The 20816-nt window shown below is 45.3% G+C and overlaps 1 protein-coding gene across 6 annotated transcripts in view; it reads left to right on the forward strand.

Moving 5' to 3' along the window:
• Nucleotides 1-20816, forward strand: part of LIMS1 (LIM zinc finger domain containing 1) — a 79599-nt gene that overhangs the window by 199 nt on the left and 58584 nt on the right. The window contains exons 1-3 of one of the 6 annotated variants that reach the window (XM_009665494.2): nucleotides 2603-2661; nucleotides 2924-3028; nucleotides 4446-4736. The exons of 2 other annotated variants lie outside the window; for them this stretch is intronic. Coding sequence is in view for 2 of the 4 variants with exons in the window: in XM_068925732.1 (XP_068781833.1) it covers nucleotides 13390-13424 (35 nt within the window). In the remaining 2 variants the exon portion in view is untranslated. Of the gene's footprint in view, nucleotides 1-2602; nucleotides 2662-2923; nucleotides 3029-4445; nucleotides 4737-11468; nucleotides 11501-13374; nucleotides 13425-20816 lie in introns of those variants that run through there. 3 more of the 6 variants (XM_009665498.2, XM_068925741.1, XM_068925732.1) reach the window with 3 other exon arrangements.

The following is a 20816-nucleotide window of genomic DNA, read 5'->3' on the forward strand; positions in this document are numbered from 1 at the left end:
TCCCGCGCTGCCGCCGAGGGCGGCGCTTTGTCTGGGCGCAGCGCGGCGCCGGCCCGGCCGAGCGCTGTCACCAAGTGCTGCCCGCTTGCTCGAACCCTCCCCCCCCCCTCCCCACCGCGGGCCCCAGCGAGGGGAACTTCCGCGGGGGGCAGCGGGGAGGGGGGAAGGGGCCGTGTCCCGCCGCGCCGTGGCGAGGTGGAGGCGGCGCGCACGGAGGTCCCCGCGGCCCACGCGCGAGCAGCGGCCCACGCGCGAGCAGCCCCCCGCGGCCCACGCGCGAGCAGCGGGGGGGGGTTGGCTGGAGGAGGGCGAGGGGTAAAACGTGGTGCCAAACGCGGCGTTTTGGTCGCCGGGGCAGCGCAGTGCTCGGTGAGGCGCGGGCTGGGGGCTCCGGGTTGGGGGGGGGGGAGCTGGGGTCGGGGCGGAAGAGGTGCGCCGTGGCGCAGCTGGGATGCAGCTGCACCGAATTTCCACTTTGAGTGGGAACTTTCCTCTTTTGTCAAGCAGCCGGTTTTGTACTGGGCCACCACGAAGTGACAGCGACCCGCTGAGTTGATGCAGTGGGCGTTCCTCATCTCTCATGTCACGTCTTTAAGGCTAGGGTTGCATTCACCGAGGGAACAGTGGGCCCCGCTTGTGTCCTTGGGGCAGCAAACTGGGAATAAAACAGAAGCTGCTGCTTCTTCACTGAGGCTGGGGGTGGGTTTAGAGCTCTTTGCGTTCAAAGGCATCCTTTCCTACGGGAGCGTGCTGTTTTAAAACTGTGATACTACCTAACCTTGGGTATGTATGTGGTGAGCTTGATGCAAGTCGTTTTATGGACATCCTATAATTATTCAGTAGTTGTATCTTACGGAAAGGTCGGTGGTGATAAGTTATGGAAAGCGAGGCTGTTATGCTCGTTGCCCAGTATTTCAATCGTTTCTTGGGATGAAATATCCCAAATTAAAGCGCTCTGCAAATGTTGTGCCAGTATATTGAAATCCGTTTGTGTTTGGGGGGCGAGGGAAGGGAGACGAGTGATTTAGTATCCGACCCCCAGCTCGGTGGTGGCCTGGGCCCGCAGCTTGGGAGCAACTGCTGGCATGCAGACTTTAGACTAAAGATTGCCTTATCTTTCCCGCGGCTGATTTCTGTTGCGTTTTCCTCCAACACTGGGCCACACCTTTAGAGAAAACATATTACAGCAACAGTCTTTAAGTCACACTAAATCGGGGCTGCTGTGGTACCATCTTCTGCTGACGGTGGGCACGGCGGTGTGTTGAGCTGGCTCCGTTCTCAGTATCGGCGCGCTGATACTTGCGCAACAAGTGGTGCAGTGCTGGGGCAAGGAAGGAGGGGGAAGGCCTGGCCAGGGAAGGGGCAGGAACTTGCCAGGCCTAACCTAGCTTAGTTTTGGCTACTGTGGAGCCACGCTCTGAGAAGAAGGATAATTTGCTTCCACTGTCCGGGTTTACTAAGGCAACTTCTTTTCCTTCGGTTGTTCTGACACTCACTTGCTTTCTTAGTGGGTTATAGGAGTTTGCCAGCCAGGTTTCTTCCTGTATTTTGGAGAGCTGCTAAACCGACAGTGCGCAGAGGATGCGCACGCTGCTCAGCGCCGCGCAGGTGCTTCAGCGCCAGTACGGAGCCTGCCTCGCCGGCTAAATAGAGCAATCACAGATTTGGCACCTACCCTGCTGAAGCTGTCAGTAAGCAGGCCAGCCGGGCTGCTGCTACACGCTCACCAGGATATGAACTAGGTTACACCCCGGCACGGTTAGAAATTTTGGGACAAAGTGAGCGTAGAGCTTACGCTTGCCACAACTTGCCGAAAGGGAGCTCGGCCGAGCTTTCTGCTGGGAGCCCGCGTCGTTTGCGGCTGCGCGGAGGCCGCCGGGAGGAGGTTTCTCGGGCGCGAGGCGAACGCGGCGTGTCCTCGCAGCGGGCGAGCTGGTGGCTGGCAGGTCCGCAGGCAGCGCGCTGCACCTCGGCCCGCGTGTCCTTAGGGGATGTGGGGGGACGTGTGGCCGTGCTCGGGGCCGCCCCGAGTGAGCAAACCTTGCCGTGCCTCCGAGGGCGAGCCTGGCATCCTGCTGCTTCTGTCGTGCTTCGAATACGAACTACGGACGTAGAAAGGACCGGACGTAGGGCCTGTTGCCTAAAGTGGCCAGTGCTCTCTGTGCCTCTCTTCTCCCCTGTAGTGAGCAAATCGCCATAGAGGGGACTGGGGATCTGCAACCGTAGCGCTCTGGCCAGTGAGGGGAAGTTGCAGCGTGATAGTGGGTTGCGTGAGGATTTTTTGTGCCAGTGTGACACGCTAACTCGGCAGGGGCGGTGGGGACACGCGTGGGGAAGGAGCACGGGGGCTTCCCGGGTAGCACTTCTGGGCACGCACCTGAAAGGGACTGGGTCACGCAGTATTAGCTGCAAAGGTCCTGTTGCAACTGTGTTTTGCCAGAGCTTTGAGTCGTCGGATCAAAGCAGAGGTTTTTGTTTGTTTGTTTTTTAAGTATTGATTCTTGTAAAAGTGTGGCTAGAGGGAGTGGTGGAGAGCTGCTGACAGTGGCAGGGAGCGCTGCTCGCCGGGCTGGGAGGGGCGCAGCGGGCCAGAGCTCGGGGAGGTAGTTCCCGCAGGGCGAGCTGCTTGGGAGGATTTCTGGCAAAGGGATTTTTCTTTAGGTAATCCCAATTCGTTGCGATCAAAACAAAACTAAGGGGCAAGGTTTGTGCAAAATGAATTTTTGATTTGGTAGAATGTGGGGGGAGGAGATTCAGAATTGGTGCACTTTCTTGCTTTGACTTTCTGGGAAAAAAAACCCCACTAAACATGCAAATGTTTCATTCAGAACAACTTTTTAAACAAATGTAAGCTGATCTCAAAAGCTTCCATGCGCTGAAACTCCCAAGGGATTTCAGGTCCTGCCTTTTTGTTCCGATTTAGGGAGTTAACATAATCTGAGTTTTGGGGAGCAGAAAAAGAAAAGCACGATTTGAGGTCTCTATCCGGATTCTGTACGTGGACTGGGATCAGACGTGTGGCGAGCAGGTATGCCTGTAGGATTGTTTATTGTTCCAAGGAACGTTCGCTCTGAAATATTGTTCTTTTTTTAACGCTTTCACTTTATGGAGGATTCCTGAACTGCAGTTGTCGCCACTGTTTCTGTTTTGCAACTGAAGGGACTTGCAGTCTGCTCCTGTGACCTGGAGGCCTGTTGCCCAAGGACGCTGGGGTCTGGGGCTCAGTGTCGGGGGGGGGGGAGAGCGGACGGTAGCCGAAGGTCCCTCACCCCGGAGAGGGTTTTGGCCGGGGGAGATGTGCGGTTTGCCCGTTAACCGCGACGATGTTGGGGAGCAGTCTGTCGTTCAGGATTGTTGACTGTGCTTCTTGGTGCCGATAACTAGTCGGGGTAACGTTTGCTCCTTATATGAATATCCCCATATTGAATCAAAAGAACCCAGAATTCAACATCTGAATGGAAGACGCGGTTGTGTGATGTCTGGGCTGAGAGTGTGTGACTGGCTGGGGGCAGGGGGAGAGCAAGAAGGAACCACAGGTTGAGGTTTTTTGACCAGTTTTTCCAGCTGGTTGTGCTGAATTCATCTTGATGTATTATTGTTGCAGCAAGTTTCTCATGGGATTCAGAGAAAAATATTAGTTTACAATTCAGAGCAATTATTACATTAAGCATTTGTAGTTTTCTAATGCAAAATAAGTTTTTCTTATAGTAGTAGATATATGCCAGCGTGCAATAAAATACTAAACAAAGAGAGCTCCTCTGTATTCGAAGAATAACTGTATTTGAAAAACCAGTGTAGACTCATTTGGTTTACAGATCTTGCTGCACTGTAAAGTAGACTGTGAAGCTGAAAACTGTTAAGTACTTTAGAGTGTTTGCTTTTGAATGCATTGGCAAGGGACTCCATAAATAAGAAGCTGTATGCGATACTGCAGTAAAACTGCGGCCGTAACCCCACCGGTCTGTCTCTTAGAACTGGCTCCATATGGTTACTGCCAGGGAATCAATAATGGCCCATGATATACTGAGGGCAGCTTGCGTAGTTAACACACTCTTTTTGAAGTTGCAATAAAATATTTATTATCAAAGCACTTAAGGCAAGCTTTTCAGCTCTTGCCGCTGCGGTTTCACACTGAGTGTGTCCCGTTAGACATCCTGATTCGTCTCTGGTTTGTCCCGTTTGAAAGTTTATCGCTCCGTAGTTAATGCAGTCTCTTATTATTTTTCAATGCAGGGACACTTTAAATATTTTCCGTGCTAAAAGCAGCTTGATTGTTGGAAGGAAAGTTACTTATGTAAGGTCTTTCCATTGTGGCAAGTGCTGTTGACAAGGACAATCGAAGTGACAGTTATGTTTTGACAGCTGAAGTCTTATATTGTATAAGCTGTCCATAGTATGAATAACCAAACAACCATGTATACGGTCTTCTGTTCTTGTCATTTTAGTGATCTGTTACAGTGTGCCTCAAAGTTACAACTGGAAGGAGAGAAACTCTGGTGCTGAGGCAGAAATGTACATTAAAGGAATGAAAGGATGGGAACATCTTGATACAACTTGACAATGAGAAAAAACATAACATGGGGCTGTGGCCTGAAGTAAACACTTTTTTTCAAATTAGGACACGCCTTTGCAAGTACTCCAGCCTTTCGCCTTTCTGAAGTGTCGACATTTTCATAAAAATGCTTACTTACTTTTTTTAAGCAGAGAGAAAAGACTTGTCCATGGAATCAGTCAAGGTACTGTAATTTGTCTGGCTGGTTTTGCGTACCTCTGCAATTCTTTATCATAAAGAGTTAAATTAATTTGTCTCATCAACTGGAGATGCTGGTGGGTTCCACTAAGCAGAAACTGGTGGTCTGTTTAGTGATAAAGTATTTGTAGGCCAAGAGAGCCTCTTGTCTGCAGTCTGAAAACTTGTTCCTCTTGCACTGAGAAGTACATAAATGGCATTGTTTTGGCGTATCATAAAGGTGCCTGATAGTAAGTCCTTATTACTCGCCACCCCACGCGTGAAAGTAGTGTTACAACAGGGCCATCACCCAGGATGAGGTTTCATGCTCTGTATTTTTCATGTTAATTGTTTTTCCTTACCTTTCAAATAAGAAGTCCTTGAATTCAGGCACTGATCATCCTTTCTTTGTCACTTTTTACCGCATTAAGAAAACTCCAGCCACCTCTACAGAATTTGATAAGGAGATGAATGCTAAGCCAGCTGGGTGCATTGGTTGGATTTAGGGTTGTGTTAATCATTGCTCGCATTAAACAGCTCAAGAACTGAGAACGCGTATGTAGATGGACTTTTGATTGATGAAACCTGAACTGATGAGAACAGTGAAGGTAAAATCTTCAGCTTTATCGTTGATGTCATGGATGGTAAGTTGGTGTGGATAACCCGAGCAACTGAGACAGCCTAATGGCTTTTATGAACGTTTCCTGGGTAGCGTGAGCAGTAAGCAAAACTTGTTATACTTACATTAATAAGAATTTTCTGTATTAATATATTGTCTTAGTGTAGCAGGGTGCTCTGAGGAAAGACCACAGCAAAGCAATACAGTAAAACCGGCATTTGGGACATTTGGGAGGCTGTAACACGGTAGAGTGGCTCCCATCCAGACCCCGTGCTGGCACGGCACAGCTGTGGGATCGATGTGGGGAGGGAAGATCACGTGGACAAATAGCTGAAAAATCTGATCTTGGGAGGAAAGAGGGCCTTGACGCTTTACAGGGACTCTGCAGAACAGGCAGACCAAGAGAAATCTTCCCCAAATCCAGGTAATGTGGGCTGTGTGGAGAGGCTGGCACGTGTTTAGATGGATTTGGTGTTTTTTATGGACTGCCTTTGGTCTTTGGAAGCCTCCTTGATGACTGATGACCACTGTACAGCCCTGGGATGAGACGGGAGTTGAGGTGTTGAACCTGAGCGAAGCCAGGAGAGGTTACAGCGCTTGGTGCCAGGGCAGCACAGCCCCAAACCTGCTCTGGTAGTGGAAAAATGTGGTGAGTGACCCACAGCAGGAGAGGAAGCACTGACTGATTGCAGTTGTGCTGCAGCCCGGCTGCCCTCCCGGTGAACTGCGCGGGGACGTCGTGTGGACATGGCGGGGACAGGCCCCATGTTACGCCAGAGGGCCATTTGCAAGCTGGGAGAGCGATGGGGGCCTGCCAGGCTGAGGTCAGCAGCGTGACCAGGAGCGTGGCAGGTTTCGGGTGGCGCTGGGCTGTCCCAGAGCCCAGGAGCCCTGATGGGATGGGAGCTTCCTGCGAAGGCGGTGGCAAGGGGAGCTGCTGCCGCACAGGGACAAGGCACCGGCTGCTTCTCGGAAGGGCAGCAGCTCTGAGTGCTCACTGCTTTTGTCCTGGCACGCTCGACCTCTAATTTGGGAATGAAAAATATAGTTTGGCACGCCACGCTGGAAAGCCTGCCAGCCAGTGCTCTAAGGAGAAACGTGGTCCTTGCAGACTCGGAGCTGAATCAGCAAAGCAGCCTCCGCTTGCAAAATCCTCTCGTTTTGGTAAATGCTCTGTTGTAAGGGACCACATTATATATAGGTGCATATTTAGGTGTGTAGCTTTGCAGATGAAAGCCATGTACTTGTAAACTGTGTTGACAGTAGAATAAACCTGTATTTTGTGGCAGAGAGAGAAACCTTCCTTGTGAAATGTGGAAAAAAAACTGGAGTCAATTTATGACCAACATTTGTACTAGATTAATTTCTTGTTACCCAGGCTTGCTGGTAAATGGGCTGTGATTCACTCAGCAGGACCTCATTTTGCAGATCCATGTCTGCCTGGTTTCAGGAAGCAGGACAGGCCATCCCCGTGGCCAGGAGCTGTGCCAGGGCTGCTCTCCTTCCCCACGGCCACGATTGCAGAGACGTTTCAACCAAGCACGGATCTTCCCTTCTCTCATCTGCAAGCTTTCCCCTCCATTTCTTGTGCCAGCATTGACGCTTATGTGGCTGCACAGTTTGCTGGATCGGGGAACTGATCTGGCTGAAAACCGATGGCTAGGTAGGTAGGCAGAGATATAGATTTAAAACTGGGGGTCTGTCTTGCTTGGGATCAGTTCCCCGATCTTATGAGAGGGAGAGGCACAGGAAGAAGGTGGAAATACCCATTTCAGTGGAAACATGGATTTATGCTGGTTTTGCCGGACCAGGTAACAGTGGCTTTGGAGAATGATGTTAAATATGGGATTCCTATGAGGAGGTTTGGGATCTAAGAGGACCAAGCAAATTTTATTTGTTGTCTGGACCCAGAATGGGTGGGAACCCCAGAATGGGGTTCCTAGTGGGAATGTGGTGCTTCCACACTCTAGTAGACTGGGAAAGGAGCCTGCTACTGGCAGACCGTTCAAGGAGCCCTGTCTGAAGGCACAAGCCCCCTGTAGTCGTCTCATCGTTGTTGCCACAGAACTAGCTTGCACAGATTCAGCCTCAGAGGAAGGAGACCCGGTTTCCTGTCCCCGTGAGGAGAAGACGATAGTCAGAGGGGGCATGAAGAACAGCAGCACCTCCGTGCTTGCTTAAATGTGTGTTGTATCTGTTGGCATGTCATGCCTTCATAGAAAATGTTCTGAATGTGCTGAATCCGCTGCTTTCAGGTTTCAGAGGAACTGAAGGCTGTTACCATTAGAGTGTTGTTTTCTGCAGCGCTCTGGCATTATTGGAAAAGATGGAGTAAGAGCTCTCTCCCTGAGATCTTACAGGCTAAGTCCAACTATATATAGAGGCAGAACTATGGGACAGCCAGCTACTAACTAACATGGCTGTTTCTTGTTTTTCTCAAGTGCTGTGCTAGGGAGACAATGGAAGCTATTATATGAAAGGGTGTTTTGATGGGAGTTTTCAGTAAAGTCACTGGGGCTGAAAGGAGAAGTGTAATAATCTGTCAAGAGAGATGTTTCTGTCAATTGCTGTCATGTTTTTAACATCCTAGAAAAAAATTTTTTTGTTTTGTTTTTTCCCTTCTGTGGTTTCTTTTGTATATGCGGTTGCAAGATGCAGGGAATATGCTGGTTATATTAGAAAGGAATTGAAGTGGATAATTTTAAAGTGGCTGTTGTTAAGAAAAAGCTGACTTCCGAAATCTTTGTTACTTCATTCACATTTTTTCCTTTTTGCTGGCCAGCTTCAGGAAATGAGAACATTCTTTTGGCTTTTCATGCTTTAGTTGCATTCTGTATATATATACACTTATATATAAAAATATGTTAAAACATCTGGAGATGTTTGTTTCAGGGAGGTACTTGTTTTGTATTAAAATATCTGAGCTTTAAGTGCTTGCACACAGTTGGATGTTTCCAGAGTTTCCCATACTTCTTTTGTTACAAGGATATGTGTATTGCTGTCTGGAAACTCTAGGGAAATATGGACATATGAACATATGAAAAGTACAAACAAATAAAATAAAAGTAAAGCCTTTAAAAGAACATGAAAATTTACCATTTTTTCAAAAATTTATCTAAGCTATTGTTTAATGTCAGTTGCGTCCAAATCTGTAGTTGTTTAGCATTGGCCAAGTATGTTTGGGGGAAAAAAAAAAAGTGTGAGCAGGAAAATTCTAGTAGCTCTTTTCTTGTTTTTTTTTTCCTTTTTTAAAAAAAGGAAGTAATTTAAAGACCGTGTACTCATCTCTGCTGTTCAGAGACTGACACACAATTGGCTTTTGTAGTGCTCTGAGTGAGTGGCGGGGTGTACTGCCGCCTCAGCTCTGTCCTCCCACCAGGGTCACACGGGGATCGTGAGACCTACTTTTAACAGAAAAAAAAAATCTATTTGGTTTAACTGAAGGCCAAATGTTTTGCTTTTGTGAGGGGGGGGGGATTAGGAGGAAAAAGAAAATTTCCACCCTTAGCTGTTTAGTAGAGCTGCACTGAAAACGCTGGGAGATCAGCAAATGAGGAAGCCGCTCCTGACCCCGGCAGGAAGCAATAGCGGGAATGGTTGATGAGTAAAACAGGAAAAATCTCCAAAGGGGCTTCCTCGAGTCAGTACAGCACAGCTGTGGGGGAGAAGAGGGTCTCAGAGGGAGCGTGTGCGGCGTTCGAGCATATGTCCACCCGTGATGCCCCAGCGGTCTCCTGTGAAGGAGGCAGGACCATCCCTCACCAAGGAGCTCCTCTGCTCTGCCCGGTGCCAGGTTTAACCCTCGGCACAAAAAGCAACGGCAGCGAACTCGCCTTCGTCTTTCTCAGGCAGCCGGGCAGAGGCTGCGCCACAGTGATGAGCTCATTTTTACCATCAGCTCCCCACTGTTTTGGGTAAAAAGGTAGAGCAGGACACAGTAGCGAGGGAGGCGCAGAAACATGTGACCACACACCACCAGCGTGGGTCCATCAGAGTTTCCTTGCTGTGGCTGAGCTTGCGGACTTGGCCTTCAGCCTCTGAGGAGCCCTGTCACAAATAGGCATTTTTTCCCTCTCCAGAAGGGAGGTTTTCTCAATTATTACTGATGCGTGGGCAGCAGATACATGCCCTGGCCAGGGATGGCCTCTTGCTGTCCCAGCAGATGGGAAACTCCAAGGTCGCTCCCCATACCGTCAGCTGTGTTGTTCAGGTGTCCAGCGATGTGTACTGAGCTGCCTAGTCCTCAGCAGGGGTGGCCCCGCCTTGCAGAGATCCAAGCAGCTCAACCTCGTCTGCAAGTAGATAATCTGAGTAATGTCTCAAAGCAAAGCCTGCCGGGGAGGAGGAGCACTAGATCCGGGTTGTCTTGGTCTTGGTATTAATAGCAATTTTCATGTCACTTCCTGGTCAAAACCCTGCCCCTGGGCCATCCTTTCTGCCCTCAAAGTGAGAGTGTGAGTTGCTAGTGCAAAGGTCAGCCTAATTGTATGTGTTGCGTGAGGGTGGGAGTGAAAACCCTTGTGAGTATTCAGAGTTGCTTTTCCTCTTGCAGTTCCCACTAAAACACAGTTCGGTTTATGGTTCCGATAAGGAACCTCTTGGTGATTAAATGTTTTGATTATATCCTGGCTTGCTTACAAGTTTCTTTGATCTTTTATTGTCAGCGTATTATAGTGGACTTACAAAGAAGGCTTGCTTGTTGAAATGATTGTATAAATATGATTCTTGGAGTAGGTGTTATTGAGAAAAGTGCTCATCTTGCTGAAGAAATCTACCTCTTCTGGCCTCTTCAGTGTGCTCGTTTGCCATGCCGTTTGTATGAAGCAGTGTGATTTATACAATTATACCACAAAATAGTGGCATATTGTTTATTGTTTAAAATAACCTAAAGACCTGTTGAGCTTATTGTTTTGGCTCATTTCCGGTTCATTGAAAGTCTGAAGAAATGTTTCAGGTTCATTAAAAGGCAGGGAGAGAGGGGGAAAGGAACCTGTTGAGCCAGGACTGTCCCTAGGGTAAACTTATGGATTTACTGCAGTGGGATGAATCTCCTTCTGTCATAATCTGTAGCAGTTACAATTGCTCTTTTTCGAAGAGAAGAGGCTCCCCTCTTCCCCAGGCATCAAGCTCATGTGACATCTCTTACTAAATTACGCGTTAAATCCCATGCGATGCCAGGCTTGGAACCCGATGTCGTAAGGTTGCGGCACGAAGTTGTCAGTTTGTCCTGTTTAGTTTTGGAGTAGAGGGCTGTAGGGGTACGTTTTGTGTGATAGCTTTGCCGTCAGATGAAAGAGCAAAGGCACGATAAAATACTTCCTGTGGCTATGTACGATGAGGAGACAAAGGTCAAAGTTTCCAATCTTTGTGAAAGACGTAATGGGAATGCCGTACTTTCAGCATTGTCGTGCGGAGGAACTATAGCTCTGGCTACTTTAGTTGGACCTGAAGAGGGTCGAAGAGTTTCTGTATTATACTCACAGCGGTGAGGAATATTTGATGAGTTCAGTTCACCTCTCCAGTGCTGTTCTCGGGGGAAGGCAGTATACCTAACTGGGCTGGCTGACATCTGAGTCAAATCAAAACAGATGCTTTTGTTCGTGCCTATCCCTTTCCCAGCATGAAGTTTTTTCACGGGATTTTTGAGGAGGGATTGTATTGAATTGATTGCTGGACCGGGACTTCATTTCGAAAAGCACAGAAAAAAATAAAAGGCTATTTTAAGTGTTATGTATTAGCAATGTTGCTTCATTTTGATGTGGGTAAAGCTTTTCATGCTTGTGATTGTTTAGCTAATGTAATACAAAGGGAAATAATTTCAATTTCTTATGTTTAATGGAATCTGAGTCGCAGATACAGAAATCAATATTTTTATCATTACCATGCGGAGATGGGTAAACAGTACAGTTAAGATCCTTAACGTTACCCTTGGGAAAACTTATTGAACTTGATACAGCAAGACAGGATCCAGGAACAGTGATATTCCATTATTGATCAGATTTCATGAGAAAGCTTTCTGCTCAGCTGTTTCTTTTTCTTTTTTTTTTTTTAATAGTTTTGTGGGCCTTTAGGAGGGATATTCAAGGAGTATAATGCTGTTATACGATCCTGTTGTCCTGTTAGAGAAGCTTCAGGATGAACGGAGTCTCAGGGTAGGAAGAATTGTAAAATTACCTTTTTGTGACATCGGAGGTAAAACTGATTTGATCATTTTATCTGATGGATTTTGATGTTCTTGAGTAGCTGTGTAGTGGTTTGATCAACATAGCGGATTTGCTGTAAGTCCTTAAACGTACAGCTAAAAACACGTTGCAGTATTACTTGCCTGTATATACAAAAGTACTGACCAGACTCGGCAAAGGGAAAATTGTGGGGAGGATGGCTGGGTTGAAAGTCGCTGTGTGCCCAGCAGAGCCACTGCTAGTCTAGCAGCGATCGCACCGATGGTTTGTGTGGTGGGCGCTGTCGGGAGTTCTGGTGTTGGGATCGTCGTTCCTCCCTTCCAAAGGAAAGAACAAAGACAGTGGAAATTCTCTTCTGCCATTATACCTGTGTAGCAATATGAGTTAGCACTGAAGGAGTTTGATGGTACTGAAGTCAAGCAGGGGATTTATTTCTCACTTGGTGGGTATGTTCCATGTTCAGTTGGTTTTACAGCTGTGTATCGGTACTCGCCACCATGGTGGGGAGAGAATTTAATGTAAAAACAGAATCTAGATCTTCGTTTATCCCTTTCAATGAAAGTGTTTGCAAAATGATCAGGGCCATAGTTCCAGCTTCAGAGATTTTCCAGTAAACTTTGAAAAACTAAGTTATCTGCTCTATGTTCACGGTTTAAATAATGTTCCTGTAGCTGGTCTTGAGGATACAAGTGAGACAAGGTCTACCTAAATTAATGATAAGAAAATTCATAGTGTGTCGCATGTTCTTCTGCATACCATGGAAATATGATCTAAGTTTCAAGACACCAAAAGCGTTCATGCCAATATCTGATATTTCAAATTGTAGTGCTGAAAGGCCCATTAGTGCTTGAATAGAAACCCTACATAGTTTTTTAGCATCACTGCATTTATTGAAAACTTTTGTTTCGTTTGCTTTTTTCCATGTGAGTGTAACAGAAATCAGGGAAGACGAGTAGCTCCTAGTATTTGTCTCGCATATTCTTCTCTTAAAATAAACGTTAAAAATTCACTGAAAGGACTTTTTTTTTTTTAACTAAAATTCAGAAATAGTGCAATGTATCTATAGGAAAATAATTGGATTAACTTCTTTAGGCTGAACACTTTACGGTCCTGATCATGCAGAACACTTGAATTTAAATCCTGGACTCACTGAGGTCAAATTATAAGTTTAATTTTTCGTTTCCTTGGAGCCAAGAGTCCAAGTGCTTACAGTTGGCATGCCACATTTCCTGAGTAACAGGGCTTACATTGACTTCTGTTACCTGTGACTAACATCTATACTACTATATTACTCTTTTTTAAGCTTTCTTGCAAGATATAGGCATTTCTTTATTTGAGGTAGATTATTCAAGCCAATCAAGCAAGTAAGAAGAATGGCAGGAAAAAAATGCAGCATTTTCTTAAGTGATTGTAGCATAAAGTATTCCGTAACTCAATCTCAGTTCAATGTGTTCAAGCAAGTTTTGGCAGTCGGATGTTGTCTCCAAAATGTTACTAGGAGTTTTCTGGTCAGGTATATAAATAAATACAGGATGCCTTTACTTAAATCTGTGTTCTGAAGTAAGAAACGTATCAAAAAGAATTACTAACATTTTAAACCTCAGTAGACGATGGTGCTGCATCAAAAATATTGTGGTGAGTTGTGCTTTACTTCTGTCTGTTGCCTTCACAAATTGCTGTTGCTGGTATTTTTTTTTTAATGTTGGGAAATTACAGCTGCCTCTTGGCAGGATGACTCTGCCGCTATTGTAACAGAAGCCTGTGGCATTATAAATCTGGGCTAGAGGAGGAGTGGAAAATGATTTCTTGGTAGAAATTACAGCCATGATTTCCAGAATCGTCCTGCCAGGTGTTTCAGGATGGGCGCAGCAAACTCGTGCATGCTTTGCTCTGTGTAAGTAGCACAGGAGTTGTGCAAAACAGTGACAACGCCTGTGGATTTCCAAAAGTGAGCCAGCGGTCAGTACGCCGACAAGGTAGTGTGCTTGTAGGTGCCCCTCTTTGAAACTTTGCTGGGTGGGGATACCGCAATTTCTGTCTTTTCTCAATCCCCAAAGAACTTTTGCTGATAAAAATCTAAACACGGCATGCTTTGAAGTGAATTTTCTAATAGCTCAGGTGCATCCTGTTGCTTTGCCTCTGTAAGCAGCGTTATCTGGGCTAACAAACGTGTGCTTTTACAGAGCTTTAATGCTTCATCAGGCTAAACAACAGCAGTGCCTTTATTTTCCTCTTGAGCATACAGGCATGAGGCCACACGATTAACTAATTAACTAATTGCACTAATAACACATGTGGGCTGGGGGGGAGGGTGGAGAAGAGAGGAAACTGCAACTAAAATCAAGAATTTTTTGCTTATTCATCAGTTATAAGGAGCCAAACTGAGGTCATTTCTGGCAAACTAGCCAACGTGCTACTGCTCACTTCCCTCTGGAGATCACGCTACCAAGTCACTTTCTGAGTCACTCCTCTGGCTGTATCTTTTGGAACGTGAGACTGGGAACCCAGTGAGATTAAGGACTAAATTGCCCCGCGTTTTCCTAGTAATACAGGAGCATCTTCTGGGTAGACGGAAGCGTTTTCTGTAGGGGAAGAAACGTGTCCACCCCTTGAAATTAAAATTGAATGAGAGTGATCCAAAAGGGTTTGTTGGAAGCGAGAAGGACCACCAGCAGCGTTTGATATTTTTTAAAGGAGTGACCTTTGCAAAGGAATTTTAAAATTTGGGCAGTTTACCTCCTCTTTTGGAGCTTCACAGTCATATGGAAATACCTGGAGAACATGTTTTTGTGTTCTAAGAATATTCCTCCCCTCTTTTTTTTCTAAACTCTAGGAGTGTTAAGAATGTCGTTTTGTCTTCCTTGCCTCTTGTAACTGGAAGGTATGAGGCTCACTTGTTGGGAATAGATATAAATTTGTCCTGGTACAAAACCGTATGTGCACACGCCCGTGAGCTGTCTTTACTATATCATCCCTTTGGCTGCTGTCGTTTCAGTAGCTTTTCAGTCAGATAAGAACTCTATAGCCCAGACAGGATCTGGATTTCTAATGGAGAATATTTAAAAAAAAAAAAAAAAAGGGAAAAAGAAAAAAAATTTGCTTAAAAAATGATTGTTCAGACTTATCTTGTTGCCAGCTTCTATAATAGAGGTTGAAATTATTACTCTTATACAGGAGATTTTTCCATTATTCAGAATCAACTTCCTTTAAAATCTGTAGGTGATTCATTGTTAACTTCAGCGAAAATAGATTAGTGGAGCTTTGTGAGAGTTCCTCCAGACTGTATGTATATTCGCTACACAATTCTCTATAAACAGAGGATACTGTATCAACATAATGTAATCTTTGGTTATCTTGGGCACATTTTTAAGAACACAGAAATACCTCAAGCTGTGTTTGGTCACTTGTTGCTTAATGCTTCTGATAACATTTGCAAACACTAGTAGTTAGATTAACTGATTCCGTGCTGATGAATTGCAGTAAGGCCCTTCCAAAATCTCACTGAAGCCAATCAGAATGTTGTAGTGGCCAAATTAACCAAAACGCGTGCTAATACTTGGAAAACAATTCTGTAGTGTTTGAAACCTTGCTTCTGCCTGTCAGGCAAAGAGATGAAACTGTACCTGTTGAGTTGGCGTTGTCAGTATGGTACAGTACATAAGGTTGTTTTTGTAGCAGATGGAAGTTATGGCTTGGGAGGTTATTTTCTTAATCTATTATTTCTCATATTTAACGAAGAGCAGCTGCTCGTTAGATAAATGGGTACAGTGTACTTGCCCAGTGTTACATGCCTCTGCCCATAGATAGCTGTCTTGAATTGAAGATATTTTAGTTTGGATTTTGTGCTTGGTAAAGTATATCTAGTATAATTTTTGTCTTGCTTATAACCAGTAGGGCTGTTTTGGCTTCCTTCATACATAAGATCTGAATTAAATTAGAAAGTATGTGTGTTATAATATGATCCTATGGTTTTACTTATACGGTTTTCTAGACGGATCTTGACAACACAATTTTGTTAGCATAACTGAATGTTCATTGTCTGGCAAACTGTCATGCTAATTTAAATATGAGAGAGAGAGCGAAAGTTCAGATCCATACACTGCTAGAAGCTCGTTAGTGGGGGTCTGCTTGTTCAGAAGATTGGCACCTCAGTAACACTTCTGTTTCATTCTTACATAGTGGAGTATTAAAATATCAATAGGGGAAAAATTTACCTAGTGTGATGCTGAGTGGTAAGTTACAAGGTGGCAGGTATCATTTCATTTGCATGCTTAGTGCTGTGGGTTGGACCCGAAGCTGGCGCTCACTTCAACTCGGCAGATGACCTGCAGGTAGTTCTTTCAGCTTCGGTGTGACTGAAAGGTTTGCATGCACATAACCAAGAAAAGGGTGCCCTTTAATGAGAATCGTAATGGATCCTCATGTAAGCTCTGTAAAGTGAATTCAGCATCAAGTTTGTTGTATTCTTTAAAGGGAGCCCAGGTTTCAGTTTGCAGTGGGGTTACTACAGTTAGGTGGAGTGCAGGTGCGCTTGGACCTGCTGCAACTGAAATCTGTCAGGTTCCTCATGGTTGGCTTGTGGACTGAAAGGGCCCTCTTCTGCCCTTCACTGCAGGGTCCATCAAAGTCCAGGTGATCTCCTGGGCATGGGTGGGTCAGTTCGGAGTAGCTGCCAACGTGCTGCAAGCTGGTGGTATTTTGCAGTAGGTAAGTATTAACAAAGCCAGAACACCAGCTTAAGACAGGGAAAGCAGAAGAGAAGTGTTAGTTACGCTTTGTAGCGCTGATGAGCAACTGATGTGTGTGAGTAAGACTGCATCCAGGAGGACCGCATTTATGTATCAGCTTTAACAAGGTGACTTTAATCACTTACTTTGAATCCCACAAGCAGAAGGGCATGGAAATGTCTGCGGCAAGGCACCTCTGTACAGAAGAGAGTAGAGAAGGAAGGAAGAGAAGAAACACTAATAGTTGTAACATCTGTCACAGTGGTTTCTGAAATGTCTGGTTTGTTTGAACTGCTTGTTGAACACTTCTTGTGTTACTTTGCATTATACCAGTGCTTTTCAGTGACATTAGAAGCAGCATGTTGGGATTTAATGACAAAAATAGTATTTCTGTTCATTTGGTATCATCCCCCACTCCCTCATTAACCAAATTTCATTCTAGACCACCATAATGATTTACCCATTAAGTTGGTGAAACCACGATTTGCATGTGTGTTGTGTTTCCAGTGAATTTAAAGAAGGCTGGTGATTTCTGCTGAATGATGTGCACCAGTTCTGGCTACTCAGCAGTACCTATTATCATCTCCTTTATAAATATATGTGTGCGTATAAGGGGATAGTTGCAAGGCAGCGTTAGGACAGAAGACTCCGGGACAGAACAATGGCAACTGAATGTGGTATTAAACAGCTGCTTGCAGTACTTTGATGTTGCTGGCTATGCACTAAAGCCTCAATTTCCACACAGCGGGCCCAGAGAAAGTATATGTTACAGGGATTTCCTGTCTGCAGTACACCAATAATAGCATTCCTAAAGGCGAGGGGTGGGAGAGGGAGCTGTTTGATTATCGTGACTGTTAAAAGCGGAGAAAAAGAGCTGCAAGCCCAGCAGAACGTCTCCACTGCAGGGGTTCTCTAGAAAGGTCGCCTTCTCTCAGGCTTGTTTTTTGGCCCTGCAGCCCTCAACGGGAGCAGGACTGGGGTGGTGAAGCGGCTCAGTTCATCCTGGTCTCTGCTCTCGGGTCAGTCATGGGTCCATTCACCGGACATAGCTGCTCCCTTAGCTCTTGCAGTGGAGCCTCACGGTTGTTTGCAGAAATACTTACATATGGGAGGAAAGGATTTTCCAAAAAGTGACTTGACCAGCTTCAAGTCCCCATATTGTTCGTTGTTTTACCAGTATTGTCAGTCAGAGGGTTTGATGCAAATCCAGGAGATTCCCCCACCCTGCACTGCTTTTCTGGAAGGATGCCAGGTCTCACATGGCCTCTTCTCAGGTACTCTGGAAGTGTGAGAGACAGCTGACCACAAAAAAGTGGTGTCCGCTTGGGAGGTTTAAAAGTTGGTTTTTGCCCAGTAGTTGGAAAAAATGTCTATGAAATGCCTAGCTTCATGCTTAAAATAAGTCAGTTGTTTTCTAAATTGTTTTTTGAGGGAAAGTTTTGATGGTGATGTACTCAGAAGGGTCATTCAGGTGAGAATCCAGACTTTTAAATCTCTAGAGTGTATCGTACGTGACCTTGAGGTTTAAAATGTTGTCAGAGGAGTATAGGCTAGCATTTTTAGCTATGTTGTGTTCTAATTATTCTAAGTATTGGCAAATTTCATTTACACAACTGTAATTCCTATACCAGTTTCTGAAATAAAACATTTAAACCTTGTTGGTGGTGTTCAGGGACACACATTATGTGCAAGGTAAAATGTAGCTTAGGCCTGGTTTTACACCTATTAATGCTGAATATTTGTTGTACCATCCCACTCAGCAGGACAAACAGGACTGGGCACAGGCACTATTGATTTCTCAGTAGAATTGGGCAGAGCATGCAGTGCAGAGTTTCTTGATATTGTCAGCTGTGGGAAAACTGATGATTATACTAGTAGGTTTTATCCCAGAGCAGGTCAATATTTTCAACAAATCTGACCTTGGAAGTGAAGTTTATACAGTACTCCGCATCATGTTGCTGCAGCATTTCAGATCCAGTCTGAGAAGCTGTGAAATCAGCTGTGCATCCACTATGTCGTTGAACTGTGATCTCAAAGAGAGTGTAGCTTGCTGAAGGTCAGAGAGCAGAGCCAGGAATGGTATACAGATTTTTATTTTTGTTTGAGAAAGAGAAAATTTAAAAGCATACAGACACAAGCAGCAAACACACACAAGCAGTAAACAGAGGAAGCCTTTGCTTTACCAACTGTCTTTCTTGAAAGAACATCAGCAATGAGATGCTCTTGAAATGGCATCCTTAGGGGAAAAAAAAAGTTTCTGTTGTTCCTACCTGATGTCTCTTTCCCAAACCCTTTATTTTTATACCCTCAGTTATAGGTTGATTGGGCTGATTTTTCTGTATTTCAGAAAGTACCTTTGAGCAATCCAAACTTATATGAATGTTGGCCTAATTATAGAGAAACCTCCTTGCCCCTTAAGTAAGGGATGCTGCCCTGAATCAAAATGTGTAGCTTTCTGTTCAGATGGTGAGGATAGCATAGCAGAGTCGTGGCCGTGTTATTAATGCCTCCCTTTGGGTAGATATGTGCTCTTTGGCATGGTTGGTGTATATACATTCCTGAAGATTTTATTTTAAAAATATATTTCTGCTGTACTTTATGCAAGTATAAATAATGTATTAATGAAGGTCTTCATAGCCGAAAAGAAATCAGCTGGAAATCCTGTGGGTGATCTGACCACAAGGAAGGTTTTATTTTCATTTAGATCCCTTCCCTTTTTCCTCTTACTTCCAGTATCTAATTGCTGTTCCATTGTTGCTGGCGCTGGTGGTTAGAGGTGAGGGCCGATTTCATTTTTCTAAAAACTTTTTGCATCTCTCATCTTTTTGCATCTTGTTGAAAAGTCAGGAAATAGTCTAGAATTGAAAGGAACTTTGGACCGAGCCTTCTTGAGTATGTTCTTCATGGAAATCAGATTTAATTTTCAGTTTTAGGTACAGGATGCATCAGAGAACAGCTAGTTTAAGATTTTAATTTTATTTTTCTCTGATGAATGTAAAAGTTTAGTGACTATTTAAACCTGAATGTAAATGCTGCTTTTTGTAATGATTCTAGGAATAGGAAAAAAAAATGGCTTACCAATCCCATTTCTGCAGTCGCTGTGCCTCTAAAGCTGTTCTCAGTGATTGCTCCAACCATCTTTTTGAAGGTGCTCACAGTGGTCTCACTTTTGCTTTATGCAAAGCGTATCACGTGCTTTTTAGCATCCCTCTGCCTGTATCTCTGGCTGTATCGCTGTCTCAAGTCCGTTTACTGGAATTTCTTACACTTCTTTTCCAGCACTTACTGCTAACCACCACCTTGGTCTCTGTTCGCTGCCATCTTTGTCCCCTTTCCCGCGGCTGCTGTTTCCCAGGGCCTCCTGCTGAAGGATGCGCCTGGAGCTGCTCCTGCATGGGGGGGCTGAAGGCTCCCGCCAGTCTCGCGCAAATCCCCCCTGAACTGTTTCGTCTGCAGCAACAGCAAGGAGTTTAACTTGAAATGCCTCAAAAGAAGAGCACTTGGGGACCCAGCACCAAAGATATGATTTGGGATAAATTAAAGCACGTGCCCAACATCACATCTTTTACTTAATCCTCTTTCTCGCCCTTGTCTGTTTTCATTTTAAGCATTTAGGGCGGGCAGGGTCTTTTCACATTTCTGTAATTGCCTAGTGTATTTTTGAAGGCTTTTATATAAACAAAAAATAATCAAAAAAGGTGGGTCTTAAATCTGTGGTTGTAGTAAAAGGCGCTATTGTGGTGTTAAATAGCGTGTTTTGTCAGCCCCAGCTTGGCCTTTCCACGGTACCTCAAGCTGCTGGTGGGATGTTTTCCCTTCCTCATTTTTCTGTTCTTGGTCGTGTGAGGAAGAAGGATGACAAAAAAGCTCTGCTTAGGCCTTGCTCATAAGTCAGACTTTCCCCCAGCAGCACCCGGGTCTGCACCCGGTCCCGGTCTAAAACAGAGGCAGCTTTGCTCTTCCCCGGCTGTGTGTTCCCGCTGCTTTCCATGTAGAAACCTAGCATTCGTCCGTTTGCAGAGTGGAAAGGAATAGTTTGTTGATTCAGCAGAAGTCAAACCCCCAGGATGATTTAAAAAAAAAAAAAAAGAAAAAGTTGGGTTTTCTGTTGCATCAATACGCCGATCTGACCTGCCGTGCAGCCACGTAATCGCTGTGGGCGTCGCAACGCCGGGAGCTGAGAGGAGGAACGAACAGCACGCAGTTACACGGGGCTAGGTACATGCTGAAAGTGGGTCCCGCTTCTTCCCCCAGCAGAGAGAGGCCGCTGTACATCACCGGAGCAGCGAGCGTGCCGCTGGCCAGGGGCTGCTGCCACCCGCGTCGGTGGTGCCTGCGAGGGAGCTGGGCTGGGAACTGGTTTCACTGGAGCCTCTGCAAGGAGGTTTACTTCCACAGCCGAGCTCTCCTCTGTGAAGCGTGGTTTTGTTTTGTGGGTTTTTTTCTCTTTTTCTTTCTTCCTTTCTTTTTTTTTTAAAAAAAAGCTTCCTCTGTTTTGTTTTTTTTTTCACCTAAAGCTGAGGGAGCCTGAATTGTTTTTCCAAGTGTGATTTCAGATG

Source organism: Struthio camelus, chromosome 1 (genome assembly GCF_040807025.1).
Source record: "Struthio camelus isolate bStrCam1 chromosome 1, bStrCam1.hap1, whole genome shotgun sequence".
In the NCBI taxonomy this organism is placed as follows: Eukaryota; Metazoa; Chordata; class Aves; order Struthioniformes; family Struthionidae; genus Struthio; species Struthio camelus.